General features: G+C 45.1%; 1 protein-coding gene across 1 annotated transcript in view; it reads right to left on the bottom strand.

The window, feature by feature from the left end:
* Positions 1-404: 404 nt before the first annotated feature.
* Positions 405-14,818, bottom strand: part of PREP (prolyl endopeptidase) — a 59,439-nt gene continuing 45,025 nt past the window's right edge. Inside the window, exons 6-10 of the mRNA XM_023764594.1 lie at positions 12,451-12,587; positions 9,068-9,162; positions 8,095-8,226; positions 3,641-3,797; positions 405-1,170 (exon numbers count right to left, since the gene is read on the bottom strand). Of these exons, the coding sequence (XP_023620362.1) occupies positions 876-1,170; positions 3,641-3,797; positions 8,095-8,226; positions 9,068-9,162; positions 12,451-12,587 (816 nt within the window). The 3' untranslated portion in view covers positions 405-875. The remainder of the gene's footprint in view (positions 1,171-3,640; positions 3,798-8,094; positions 8,227-9,067; positions 9,163-12,450; positions 12,588-14,818) is intronic.

Consider the following 14,818-nt stretch of genomic DNA (forward strand, 5'->3'; position numbering starts at 1 on the left):
TTTGGATAGTTCACTCATGTGGTCTCTTAGTTTTATATCCTAGTACTGTACTCTGATGTCCAGTGATACTATGTAACCAAATTGATAGACAAAAAGGTGCATAATCTTTACTTTCTGGCCCACTCATTTTTCAGAGGAGGCATCCAAACCAAAGAGGCCCAGATTCTGAGCTGAGTGTAAATCTCTAAGAAGGTGAGCCACCTCTAATAGCTTCATCACGCACCAACAAGGGAGCTGGAATGGCGCACTCAACTTGTTTCTAGTGCTAACGTCCCCTGACTTCTTGTTTAGAAATTAATCTTTGTGGAAAGGCGAACTGCTTATTTCCATAGAAAAGCGACAGGATCCGGAATGACTGCACATCTGGAGCTGCCCCACAACACAAAGGAACCAGAAACCACGCCTCCCGTTCTTAAATAACATTTATTGTTGTTGCAAAGAAGTCTTTCATGAGAACAGGTCTCACATTTATGTAGAGATATACTGGTTATGATTATAGAAGCAAATTCCATGAGGTGCTATATACGAAGGATGCCCAACTATGACTCTTAATTCAGCAATCTAATATTCACAATGTGTTGACTGCCACTTCCTTATTTACCCAAACATGCCTGTTTTTTTGTTTTGTTTTTTTAAACATGTGCCTGCACAGGGTGGAGGAGAGAAAACAAACACAAAAAACGCCAAGGGCTTGCTAAAAAGGAGGAGGCTAGAAAAGATAAAATGATTCCCGCAGCAGTTCTGCTCAACGGCAGTCTGTGAGTGCAGGAACCGTGTTCACGTGGGGAAGCAGCACGCCCAGTGGTTTCTCGGGTTTAACGGTGGGAAAGCCCTTGAGGTTTTGTGTGGCTGTCAGGAGGGCGCGGGCAGTTCCGTTACGGAATCCAGTCGATGTTCAGGCACCGCGCTATAAATGCAAACATATCTGAGACTTCTTCTATCACTTTGGCTGTGGGCTTCCCAGCCCCGTGGCCCGCCTTCGTGTCCACGTGGATAAGCAGGGGGTTGCTTTGCTTCCGGCTGCGGCCCACGATGTACTGGAGGGTGGCAATGAACTTGAGGGAGTGAAGCGGGACCACACGGTCATCGTGGTCGGCGGTGAGGAGAAGCATGGACGGGTACTGGATTCCGTCAGCCTCTGGTAACTTCACGTTATGTAATGGAGAATACCTGAAAGGCAAAGGCACTTTCATGATCTAAATAGCAAAAGCGGAGCTGTTTGTTCACTAGGACAATGAAGGAGGGCAGGGTGATCTAGTGGTTTACCAGCCTAACACCATTAGCCACAGGCCCACAGCCACTCCATGGCAATGGCGACGACTGCAGGCTGCTTGCACCGCGATTTCGGCCTTCACTGGCCAGGGCCACTGGAGATTGGGAAGAGCTCTGTCATTTATTTGGCTCCTACTTTGGAGGACTGAATAAGAAACGAAACTCACGGGGCTGTTGAAATAATCACACCTATGTGCACATTGATCGTCAGGAACTGAGTATTTTCAGATTCTTATTTTTTTCATTAGTACTGAGTGGCTGATTGTCTTTGTTTTTATTTAAAACCCTCCCGAGGATATGTTTTTCTTGATTTTTAGAGGGAGAGAAATATTGACCAGTTGCCTCCTATACGTGCCCTGACCGGGAATTACTGACCCTGCAACCTCTGGTGTACTGGACGATGCTCAACCACTGAGCCACCCAGCCAGGGACCAACTGTCTTTTTAAATCACTGAATGTGGATGTAATAGGTGCAAGCCTTTCTTTTATTGAAGAACTTGAAATCTGCTTTCTGCCCTTTAATGTCTGTAAAACCTTTATTACAGGCTCAGCTCGGCAGTCTTGGGAGGATCACATGGCCTACTTTCCTGCCCGTGCACCTGGGCCGGGCTGCTGGCTCCAGCAGAGAAACCGCCTTTGGCCAATGGCGAGAACGTCCGTGAAAGAGCAGAGAAGGCACCTTCTGAAGTATAAGGTAAGTTGCCAGTCACGTTAACGAAAAGAGTTTTAGAAGGAAAACACAGTTGAGTTACACAGTGATTCATACTAGTTAAGTGAGGGAAATCTCTGGATATTTTTTCTTTATATTTTATTCAATATGGGTGTCATGTTTTTCTTTTTTTTTTTTAAATGTATTTTATTGACTTTTTACAGAGAGAAAGGGAAAGGGATAGAGAGTTAGAAACATTGATGAGAGAGAAACATCGATCAGTTGCCTCCTGCACACCCCCGACTGGGGATGTGCCTGCAACCAAGGTACATGCCCTTGACCAGAATCGAACCTGGGACCTTTCAGTCCGCAGGCTGACGCTCCATCCACTGAGCCAAACCGGCCAGGGTGGTGTCATGTTTTTCAAAGGGTTCAGCATTAACTGCTCCCAGTAGATGCGATGGGGGCAATGGACTGTTTTCTGATCTCATTTCAGAGTGTTTCTGGATTAGCCCCAGCCCTCCAGATAATAGTTCTACGGGGAAACTCTGCCTATTAACATTACAAACCTCCCCCCCCTCAAGATTCACATGCCACATTTATATGTTAAAGATTCTAAGAAGTTCTAATCTGTTAGGCTTCATTTATCCAGCTCTCTTTTGGGGGGCCCCATGGTGCTTCCTGGGGCACACTCCAGGCCAGGGGTGCAGGGCTTGAGCAGGTCCTTGTAGGGACCCTTCTGGCTCTAGTGTGTGGGGCTGAGCTCTCTGCTCAATGGGAGCAGCTGATAAAGAGGTAAATGCAAGCCGATGAGTGCTAGGCTGGAAAATTCAAATCCAGAGAGAATATATAGGTGTGGGCAAAAGTAGGTGTACAGCCATAATACAAAACTTAATAAATAATAATACAAGAGTAAACTGTTTTGCACTACAACCATTAACCTACTTTTGCCCACCCCGTATATCACAGACATCTTAAGAGCAACAATATTTAGTAGCTTTTTAAAACAACCCTGATTTTTTATCTCACAATTCTGTACGTCAGAAGTCCGGATTGGCTCAACTGGGTTCTCTGCTTTAGATCTCTCCAGACTAAAATCAAGGCGTCAGCTGGCTGGGCTGAAATTCTGGAAAAAATTCTATTTCCAGACTCATGTAGGTTGCTGGCAGAACCCAGTTCCATGAGGCTAGAGGACTGAGGTTCTAGAGGCCCCTCCTCTCATCTTCAAAGCCAGCCCTGGAGGGTCAAGTCCTCCTCATGCTCCGATCTCTGTGGCCTCCCTTTCCCCTGCATCCCTGACTCCAGCGGAGAGTGCTCTGCCTTTAAGGGTACGTCCCTGTAGACTGGGCCCATTTGGACAATCCAGGATAATCTTAGTTTAATGTCAGATGATTAGTAGCCTTAATTTAATCTGCAAAGTCCCTTCACAGCAGTGCCTGGATTAGTGTGTAAGAGAAGGAGACGGATATCTGGGGGGGGGGGGGAGCACATTTAGATTCTGCCTTTCATGCCTCTGTAGTTTGTTTTTGTTAAAGACAAGATCAAAATAAGGAAGACAGGTATTCCCATCACTTCCCTTACTTTTGCAGTAAATTATATACAAATATGAGACATGGAGGAGAGTAAGGAGTTAAAGACCATACTAGTAAGTCTGAACAGTCAGTCAAAAGGATATCAAATTGCTAGCAACATATACATCAATATGAATTAAAACCTTACTTGATAAGCCATTCAAAGTGGTGTTTGCTGTCTGAGCACCCATAATCAGTGGTCCAGGCATGGCCGATGGTGTATTTATGGAATTTCAGCATGTCCATTACTCCAACTTGGGCGATAACACAACCAAAGAGGTCAGGCCGCTGATTTGCACAAGCAGCTAAAAACCGAGACAGAAAGAAAAGGGAGGCAGTCTATTATTAAACAGCTAAATAAACCAGAGCAAAAGAACACGTAGGTGCTTTCAGAACCTTGGCTGCCTTTTTTCTTAGAGCACAGAAAGAAACCATCATAAATCACCTGCCTAATGGCCCACAAGCTTTCCCCTTCCTTCCAGTACATCCGAGGTGGGATAGTCTCATCAGCAATAGAGATTTACGCACCAAAGTAAATTTCAAGGGGGGGGGGGGGAGGGTTATTTGAAAAACCTGTGTCCTCTCCTCCCTACTTGCTTTCGCAGGTGAGGGAGGTTAAGAAACCTGTTGGGGAGGGGTCTCAAAACAAGCCTGTGATATTGCAATCCTATCTATACTAATAAAAGGGTAATATGCTAATTAGACCAGACATCTTCTGGACAAAGCCATGGTGGCAGGAGCCAAGGCAGAGGTGGTTAAGGATGATCAGGCCAGCTGGGGCGGGCAGGCGAGCGGTTAGGAGCCAGTGGTCCTGGATTGCGAGAGAGATGTCCATCTGCCGGTTTAGGAGGAATCAGGCCTAAACCGGCAGTCGGATATCCCCTGAGGGGTCCCGGATTGGAGAGGGTACAAGCTGGGCTAAGGGACCCCCCACCCCCATGCACAAATTTTGTCACCCCCATGCACGAATTTTGTGCACTGGGCCTCAGGTATAATAAAAGCCTAATATGCTAAATGTTCAACTGTTCATTTGACCGGTTGCTATGAGGCACACTGACCACCAGGGCACAGACACTCCGATAGGTAGGTTAGCTTGCTGCTGGGGTCCAGTTGATCGGGACTGGGTGAGTCAGGTCTAGAGCCCTCCTGCGGATGGTCCCTCCCTGGCCTCCACCATGCACCAGTGGGGTCTCTTGGCCTGGCCTGTGCTTCTCACAATCCGGGACCCCTCAGGGGATGTCCACAGGCCAAGTTGAGGGACCCCACCAGTGCACGAATCCATGCACCAGGCCTCTAGTGTAATAATATACATTTTAGTTCTTGTTCCTGGCACAGAACTCAGAGTGTCTCATCATTCAAATCTAGCCCCTTTCAACAGTGCCTGAGTTTATGCTAATGGGTGGCTCTTAGTGGGCTCTAGATGGCTTCAGGATTGGGACCAGCTGCTAGAGGAATCAATCATGTGCTTCGAAGGTCGGAACTGTCATCTCTCCCTCAAAACTTCTGGCTTCTAGTCAATGAAGGAAAAATACCACATGATCTCACTCATTCATGGATAATAGAGACCATTATAAACTTTTGAACAATAATAGATACAGAGGCAGAGCTGCCTCACACAGATTGTCAAACTGCAGCGGGGAGGGTTGGGGGGCAGGAGGGAGGGGGGTAAGAGATCAACCGAAGGACTTGTATGCATGCATATGAGCATAACCAATGGACATAAGACACTGGGGGGTAGGGGAAGCCGGGGTATTGTCAAGGGCGGGGGAAAAAAAGGACACATATGTAATACCGTTTGTAATGCTTTAAGCAAAAAAAAAACAAAAAACAAACAAACAAACAAACAAACAAAAAACACACACTTCTGGCTTCTGAGGAGGGAGAGGGGCTAGAGCTTGCCTCAATCACTGATGGCTAATCATCTAATCACTTGTGCCTATATACTAGAACCTCCATAAAACCCCTGAAACAACAGAGTTCAGACAGCTTCCAGGTCAGGGAACACACTCAGGAGCTGGAAGGGTGGCGTGCTCAGAGAGGGCATGGAAGTGCCACACCCACGCCTCCTTATACCTTACTCCAATTGGCTCTTCCATCTGACTGTTCCTGGGTTCCGTCCTTTAGAACAAACTGGTAAATGTAAGAAAAGAGTTTGAACCTGAGGAGGGGGTCCTGGGAGGCCCAGGACTGGTGACTGACATCTTGGGAGCAGTCTTGTGGATCTGAGCCCTTACTTTGTGGGGTCCGTGCTAACTCTGAGTAGTGTCAGAACGGAAGTGATTTGGAGGATACCTGGTTGGTGCGGAAAAGTGTTGTGAGTAGAAACAGTTTGTACAGCCCAAGGCAGAATAGGCCTAAAACCCAGCTCAGGGCTCTGTCCTGTTTTAAAAAGATTCTTCTTTGTATTTATTGAACATCTGCCATGTGCCTGGCACTAGGCCTGGGGATAGGTGGGAAAGATAAAAAACCGAGGAAGCAACAACAGTGTTCAAAAAATTCAGGTGGGGTGTAGAGGTACCTAACCAGGTGTAAGGCGGTTAGGAAGGAAGTCACATCACAGCTGGCAAAAACATCGTGCCCACCCCAATTCTGATTTCAGGGCTTATTCCTCATACTGAATCCTGAGTCCTACCCTTAGAGATCCCTGTCCTCCCCCTCAGAGGCGGGAGGGAGAGGAAACTGTCTTCTAAATAGCACTTAGCATCCAGAGGGGGGACTCCATCTCTGCAGGTTCCTTAAGGGACCAGGTGTGTCAACAGACACAAACTAATGCCTAAATATAAAGGGGTTACTGGGCGAACCAATAAATCACAAAGCAATTCTCCCACGACTGGAAGCAGATGGCATTTTCAATAGCTTCTCCTATTAAATCTTAAATTTGCCCTGAATTCTTCTCTCTCTTACACCTGACCTGTAATCCACATACAAATTCAGTTGTTTCCAATTCAAAATATTCCCAGAACCTGACCACTTCCCAGGCCTTCCATCTCACCCTCGCTGGTTTGGCTTAGTGGACAGAGCGCTGGCCTGTGGACTGAAGGCCTTCCATCACTACACCCCAGGGCCAGGCCACACTGTTCCTTCCTGGACAGAAGTCTCCCACCTGGCCTGCTTTTTTGCCCTTGACTCTCCTTCCATCTGCACTAACTGTAATAGGATCAATGCATGATCCTATGGAAAAAAATAAGTCAAATTATGATACTTCTCTCAAAACTCCCACAAAGGCTTATTTCACAGTAAACCAGGTCCTCTACCCTGGCTCTGAGGTCCTGCCACGGCTTACTTCCCCCTTGCTCACCGTGCCCAGCCACAGACGTGGGTCTCCTCCCGGCTGCTAGACCCCTCCCAGCCCGGGCTGGGCTCAGGGCCTCAGGTGCACTGCCTGCTCCTAGGACGAGAATGAAAGCTCCAGGAAGGCAGAGGTGCTGTCTGTGTTGTTCCTGAGATTGTTATCAATACACTTTCTAAACTTAAAATGGAACATCATTTTGGACATAAGAGATTTTACCTCCAAAGGAAATTTTTTTTTTCCCCCAACACTATATTCTATTGAGGTAAAGAGTCAGGACAGGAACTCAGATTCTGACATGACTCAGTATATTCACAAAACAAGGAAACTGAGTGTATGAGCTGCTCCTTGCCGCCCTCCTCCACAGCCGTGGATGGAAAACCCCGAAAATTGTCATGTGTGTTTTAAGTTGAGCTTATATATCCTATTCTACATTTGTATAATGGCCCTTCATGTGCTAATGACATTGGATGTAAGAAGACCCAGCCAGCAAAGTTCAGGTCCACTACAGATTTTCATTACAACTTTCAGTGCGACTGAGAAAAACGCACTCAAATTTCATTAACTACCAAAAATTAGGTACTTAGAAGCAGTGCCACAAAATGATTAAAAGAGCAGAATCTAAAACCACAGTGCTAGCCCCAGCCTCACCACTTCCAACCGTGACACGCTGGGCAAGCGGTGCCCCGGTGTGTCCTACGTAAGATGGGGCATTGCCAGTCCCCATCTCCCAGGCTGCGTGTACATCAAGGTCTCAGCAAGGTCTCAGACTGGGCCTGGCACACGAGGTACTCACTCCTTTGGGAAAAACTTCTGTGACTATTTCATTACCCTTATGCTATAGATCCATCTTTATACGTACCTCATTTCCCTCGCGACTTTTCTCTCTGTACTCACAGCATTTAGCATCACCGGGTGTAGTTATTCAACAAATGTTTAGTGATAATCACATCGTACAAGTCCTGACTAATACAATCAGAGGGGTTATCAGGCTCAGGACTGTTCTGCCTGGACTCTAGAAACCTGTGGCTCCAGTGTGTGGGGAAAGGGGTCCAACCGGTTGGAGAGAGAATTGCAGTCCAGCCCAGAAGAGCTCAGAGCAGGGAGGCCAGACAGGTTTTGTAGGCTGTCGTAAGTCAAGTTTAGGGAATGTAGCATCAGCTGGGTCTTTAGGCCCAAATACAAACGGTTTTGTTTTCTTTGTACCACTGCTGCCATCCATGAGCCAAAGTAAATCAAGAACTGTCAACAGTGCACACGAAAATCCCAAGAGTGGTAACTAGTAAGTATAATGAATAAAATTCAGTCCTTACCCACTAGGAGGCCTCCATTTGAACCTCCATTAATTGTCAGCCTCTTGGGAGACGTGTAACCTTCCTTTATAAGATACTCAGCAGCACACTGAAAGTCATCGAAGCAGTTTTGTTTGTTGGCCAAGATACCACCTACAATGAGCCAAAGTGCAAGATAGTTAATCAACGGCACAAAACATTAGAAAACACGGCAGGTTAACCTAAGGCAGTGGTTCTCAACCTTCCTAATGCCGCGACCCTTTAATACAGTTCCTCATGTTGTGGTGACCCCCCCAACCATAAAATTATTTTCGTTGCTACTTCATAACTGTAATTTTGCTACTGTTATGAATCGTAATGTAAGTATCTGATATGCAGGATGTATTTTCATTGTTACAAGTTGAACATAATTAAAGCATAGTGATTAATCACAAAAACAATATGTAATTATATATGTGTTTTCCGATGGTCTTAGGCGACCCCTGTGAAAGGGTCGTTCGACCCCCAAAGGGGTCGCGACCCACAGGTTGAGAACCACTGGTATAGGGGGATATGTGGTGATGGAAGGGGACTTGACTTGGGGTGGTGAACACAATACAACATACAGATAATGTATTGTAGAACTGTACCCCTGAAACCTATATAATTTTATTAACCAATTAAAAAGGTAAAAAAACCCCAACATGAAGTTATTTTTAACCCTTTTTGGTCCAACATGGAGTCTGACTCGACAGACCAGGTGCTAGGAGCAGGTCCAACGTCGAGGCTGAGGCTGACACTGCTGGTTCAACATTCTATCCCGTCAATTAATTTGGACCAGACTATCTGAATTCCAAAAATAAAATTGGGTCGCAAAGGGTTAAGGGGGAGTGGTACCTGCAATATGTTTGCAAATATCCTTACTTTTCATTTGTTTAGTGAAATGCTCCTTCTGCTCATTCAAACATAGCTCTGACTATGCCCTATTTGCATTTCTGTGGAGAAAAGACCTCACCTTTATGCCACGTCTCTCCGTATTCACCGCCTCCTCGGATGTTGGCCACTGCGAGGATGCCACCCATGTGTCTCACAAAGATAAGCCTGGACACACTGAGAAACAATAAAAATAGTGAACCTTCCATTAATCGCCAAGTAAGGACCACATTATTTCCCTCCATTTCAAAAAAAAGAAAATGTATCCCCCAAAACACTATGTGTGATGTCCTCTAAATCGGAGCCCAACATTTTTATATTACCTGATTAAAGCAAAACATATAACTTCTGGTTAATGTTTAACTGCAAAGCTCATACATGCTCATGAGCGTTCAGAAGACCTCATTGTACTATATTGGCAAATATTTCACCATACAAGGTGGGAATACAAAATTCATAATGCGGACAGAAAAAAACAGAGGCCCTCATTTCATAATGAACATCTTTTAGCATCTATCTTGGCAAACAAGATACTGCCAGCCAGGTGACACAGGCCTGGTGTGAACGGTGCTGGGCTCGTAGGAACACCAATAACGGCTCCTGCTCTGCTACCTTTATTTTTTTCCAGTCTCTCTCTCCACATTGTTCAAATTGGAAAAAAGGGAGCTCTTTCTGAAGCATGGATTTTAAATGGGTTTTACAGAAGCTCAGATAACTAGACAACATACATTAAGAGAGGTGGTGGAGGTAAAGGACACAGACTAGAATGTAAGAATGGAGAGCTCATGGCAGGAGAATGTTTTCTAGAAATAAACAGAAGAAACTACAGCACCAAGTTTCTAGGGAAAAGAATTAAGTCCTTTGGAAAATTTGGATTTCATGTTTTTCTCCTCCTCTTTCCACTCTGGTCCTAAAAATGCTGAGTGACATTTCTTTTTCTAGCTGCAGTTAGTTTAAATTAAATTTTAACTATTTGGGAACTATTTTGAGAAGTTTATCCTTCTTCCTTACAGTAACTGGGGAAACCATGGGCTTCTGCAACCTGCAGCTCATTTCCTGGGTCTCGGGGATGAAGAGGAAAGGACAGCCGGGGTAGGTGATGAGAGCATGCCTTCATGCTAGACTGTCCAAATGGATCTTCAATTGCTTGGTCTTTTTCTTCGATATTGTTCATGCACCTCTGATGGTCTCCACTGAAACCATCAGAACATCCACCGGGTTCTGGGCTGAAAGTGGCTAGGGGCTCTTCTTTATTCATCTCCTGATTCTCAACACAGCAGGCTTCATAAATACTTGTTGCACAAATGACCAAAGACAAATGATGTTAACTTCAGATCTGCTCTGGGACCAGTGTTGTCTGGCTCCTTGCCACCCTGTGGAGGCCAAGGATATAGGGCTCAAGGTACGAGCCTCTGCCTTGTCCATTAGATGAAGCACATGTTCACTGGCCTACACTCAGGTCTCACTGCAACTGGAAACTGAAGCTTGCATTTCATCACTCTGGGTGGGAAGAGGGGCAAATAATGACATACTGTATATTCTGTTGTAAGGATTAGGTGAACAGCTATTGCTCTGCATCCTTAGACTAATAGACACAGGGAATAAATATGGCTTCTGGTTTTACCACAGACATGGATACTAATGAAACAGCAAATCTCACTGCCTGGGAAACTCTGTTAAGAGATAGGAAGCCCGTCTGTGGGCTCAGGCCTTGCCTAGCATGGTGCTTGGTATAGAGAAAGCAACCTAGAATGTAGAATGGTGATGTCATTGTGCAATGAATGAAGAGCAACTCATACAATAATGCCTCACTAATCTTCTGAAAATACTGTTCTACACAATGATTTCACACCTTTTCAGCTACTCACTAACAAAACCAAATTCTTTAGCCAGATGTTCAAGACAGTTCACAATTCGGCTATAAACCATTTCATTAAATCCTAAATAATTAGTAGAATGCACTACTGATACCAAGTACTTGAAATAAAGTAACATTTAAATTTGGAATCTACTCTGAATTCATGTCCTAATAGTCACCCTCATTTCTTTCCAAATAAGAAAGGTGAATCTGAGAATCAGATTTCATGGTGGGCACTATTTAGAAGTTGGCTTAAAACTGATCTTGCTGGTAGGAGTCGCCTTGCTTTTATTAAAAACTAGAGGCCCGGTGCACGAATTTGTCCCTTGTTGTGGCCTGCGGGGATTGGGCCGAAACCAGCAGTCTAACACCGCCTGCTGCTCCCGCTCATCCTGGCCCCACTGTGCCTGCCATGGGCTCGTGTCCAGTCAGTCCTGAGGCTTGTGCAGCTACAGCGGCGCTCGCCAGCCATAAGCCGTGTCTGGTGCCCGTCCCAAGGGGGATAAGGGTGAGGGGCTGGGATGCGATCAGCCCTCCAGGTGGATGGTGGGATGCCCTTGCTAGCCCGGGATCCATCCCACTGATGTTTGCGCTGGTTGTCAGGAGCCACATGGCAGCTGCTTTTATATTGTTTCTTCCTTGCAGAGTGTCTAGGGAGGGGAAGCGGTCACAGTGCCTAAGGCTGACTTCCAAGAGGCGGGTGGCGCTGTTGGGATCGTGCCAGCAGTGCCGGTCCATCAGTGGTTGGCCCGTTCTCCGGAGATTGGACCTGCAGGACTAATGAGCGAGTGAGTGGCTGCTGCCGGGCTGGGTTGGTGGGCTGCCGGGCTGGGTTGGTAAGCTGAGTGGCACTCCCACTGTGGGAGTGCACTGACCACAAGGGGGCAGCTCCTGCGTTGAGCGTCTGCCCCTGGTGGTCAGTGTGTGTCACAGTGACCGGTTGACCGGGTCATTCAGTTGTTCTGGTTGTTCGGTAGCTTAGGCTTTTATATGAGAGATGCTCACAGCAAATTCCATTTTATACTGTGAATGGGATAGTAAAATCAGGTTTGCAAAGAACTGGCAGGAGACATTTATATAAACAATAGCAAATGCTTAAATTTAGATTTTTTTTCTCCCTGAACGTAATTACTGGGACATAATCACAGAAACTGTGTAGGACAGTTTAAAATGGATCAAATAATAGAGTACACAGAAAATATATTTATGGCTGAATGTTAAGATAGTCTATTTTAAGACTTGGCTGCTGAAAAAATATCATCAGAAGCTGCAAAATCCTTCCTTATGAAGAGAATACTGAGGGCAAATGCCAAACACGGAAGGTAGGCGCTTCCTTTGTTCAAAACTCCATGGATACGAACCTTCTGTACTCTGGCAGCTAAAGTTTCAGCATTTAGTTCCCAAACAACCTGTTCCACTAAAGACACCAGCTTGTAATGATCCTGGAATTCCTGACCAAAAATGCATGTAGTTAACGCAATCCTATCCCTCCATGAAAATGACAAGCCAAGAAATGTATGGTTAACTATATGAGAAAAAAGCATGATTTAACAGACGAGGCTCTGGTTTCCTTCCACTGGATGGAGGGGATCATGGTCCATGCTTACCTGTAGTTGGGTGTGATCGAGATGTTGAAGCCGCCGTAGCCATATAAGAAGGCAGGATGAGAGCCATCCAATTTTATGCCTTTTTTATGCACGATGAACATTGGAATCTTGGTACCATCCTTGCTAGGGTAGAAAATCTAGAACACAAGAGAGCAGAATGGTGAGAGTTAGCACCACCTTGTCAACACCTGCATGCTTTTCCATGGGAAACACACACAGGCAATAGTTCTCTCTTCCAGATGTGGAGCGGCACAGTGGAAATCAGCATAGTGTGGAGCAGTGGAAAGCACAGGTGTCTGAAAGTAGGGAGACTTGAATTTGAATTCTTACTTCACAGCTGTATAGCTAGGGGACCTTGGACATACTGTTCATCCTCCCTCAGCCTCAGTTCTTCATCCCTAAAATGTGGCCTTCACAAGGTGCACAGAAAACACACATTTGTTTTCCGTTCCCAGCATTGCAAGAAGTCAGATTTGGCCACCCTGCCAAACAATTCAGTTTAGGGAGATTTATTTTCTAGAAAACAAATTTCACATTCAACCGCTTTTCTAAATATTACGATAACTCGACTTGCCTTCATTTTTCTATGTACAACAGTTAAATTAATGTTAGCAACAACAAAACATATTAGCTTAGAAAGTAGATGGAGAAACACAGAAATCCTATTTTTTTTTTTTTTATATATTTTATTGATTTTCCACAGAGAGGAAGGGAGAGAGATAGAGAGTTAGAAACATCGATGAGAGAGAAACATCGATCAGCTGCCTCCTGCACATCTCCTACTGGGGATGTGCCCGCAACCCAGGTACATGCCCCTTGACCGGAATCGAACCTGGGACCTTTCAGTCCGCAGGCCGACGCTCTATCCACTGAGCCAAACCGGTTTCGGCAACACAGAAATCCTATTACTTCAGGTCAAACAAAGACATTTTTCTCCAGTATTTTTAATTAAGGCTCATAAAACCTTCCTGAATCTAAGTAACCTCAGGCAAGTTCAGTTAAGATTTCTATATTCTTCTCTTTTTTGATAAGAGGAGTAAAAGGATAAGAAAGAGAATATTAAATGCTATGTAAACGATAAGCCACAGAATAGCGATAAGCCATCAAAAGCTGATAAGGCCCCTTTTGGACAGAAAATCTATAGATAGCCTTCTCTTTGGGTAAACATGGTTTCTTTACCCCAAAATGACATCTAGAACGTGCCCAGCTTAGAAATGTCTTGCTGACCTCACAAGTTACAGTTCAAGGACAGAAGCCTTTACACTTAGTGTTACTTGCAGCCATATTTTATCCAAAGCTTTTTTAGGTAGCAGTCCTATTGTAGAAAGATGCTACAAAATGCTTGGAAATAAAGGAGGGGGGGCGGGAATGCAGATTTGGAGAAAGGCATCACAGGCCACAATATGTGCCGACAAGTCTGGCAGGTTTTTGAAACCTGCCAATAGTAGTATAAGAAGCATTTGTTTCTGACTTGGATAAAAATACTAAGAAACAGATAAATTTGACAGTTTAGGAATCATGGAGAAGAATACTCCGCAGAGTTCAAAATTATCAGAGGAGCACGGTTTTATTTAAAGTTAATGTAGTGGCAATTAGCAGCCTCTGATAAAGTGTAACTCTGTGGGTGGTACAAGTAAATACGGAGTAAGAGGAACCCATTTCAAGTGATTCGCAGGGGCTGATGAGCTAAAACTGAGGGCCTTCAACTCAGACTGGCGGAGAATTTGAAGCACTCTAACCACAGCATCACGACTTTATCCAGTGACTTTCATCAATGAAACTGATGACCTGTCTAGCATGCTGACCTTCCATGGGCTTAAATCCCTCAATGTCAAGACCTTTACTTCCATCCCACTCATTCAAATATTTGCTCAGTCCATTATTTGCCAGGCACGGCACTAAACACTGGAGACAAAGATGAACTTAAAGCCTACAGCAACAAGCTCGCACTACAAACACCCATCGCCTTAGCTTGACCTTTGCCCTTAGGACTTCAAACTCTTCTGCAAGGAACTCTGGCATCACACCACCCCCCAAGACTCCAATTTGTTCTTTCACCACCTCCTTCCCTTCCTTATTTCTGGGGCATCTGTTTTTTTTGTGTGTGTGTTTTGTTTTTTTTTCAAACTCTTACTATGACATTCAGTTCCTCCTACTCTATCTGGCTGTCAGCTTCCCTGGGCTTTCTTGGGCAGCATGGGATCCTTGGCCAGACCTCTTAGTGTTACTAATGCTGAAAAACCTCTAATTCTAACCTAACCTACTGGGTTCCTTCTCTCTGGGCTGCTGGGCACTCAGGAACCGCCAACTCGCTTCATTGAAAATTGATAATACTTGAACTTATGGCTTTGAACTTATGCCTTATGTC

Source organism: Myotis lucifugus, unplaced genomic scaffold, assembly GCF_000147115.1.
Source record: "Myotis lucifugus unplaced genomic scaffold, Myoluc2.0 scaffold_340, whole genome shotgun sequence".
Taxonomy (NCBI): Eukaryota; Metazoa; Chordata; class Mammalia; order Chiroptera; family Vespertilionidae; genus Myotis; species Myotis lucifugus.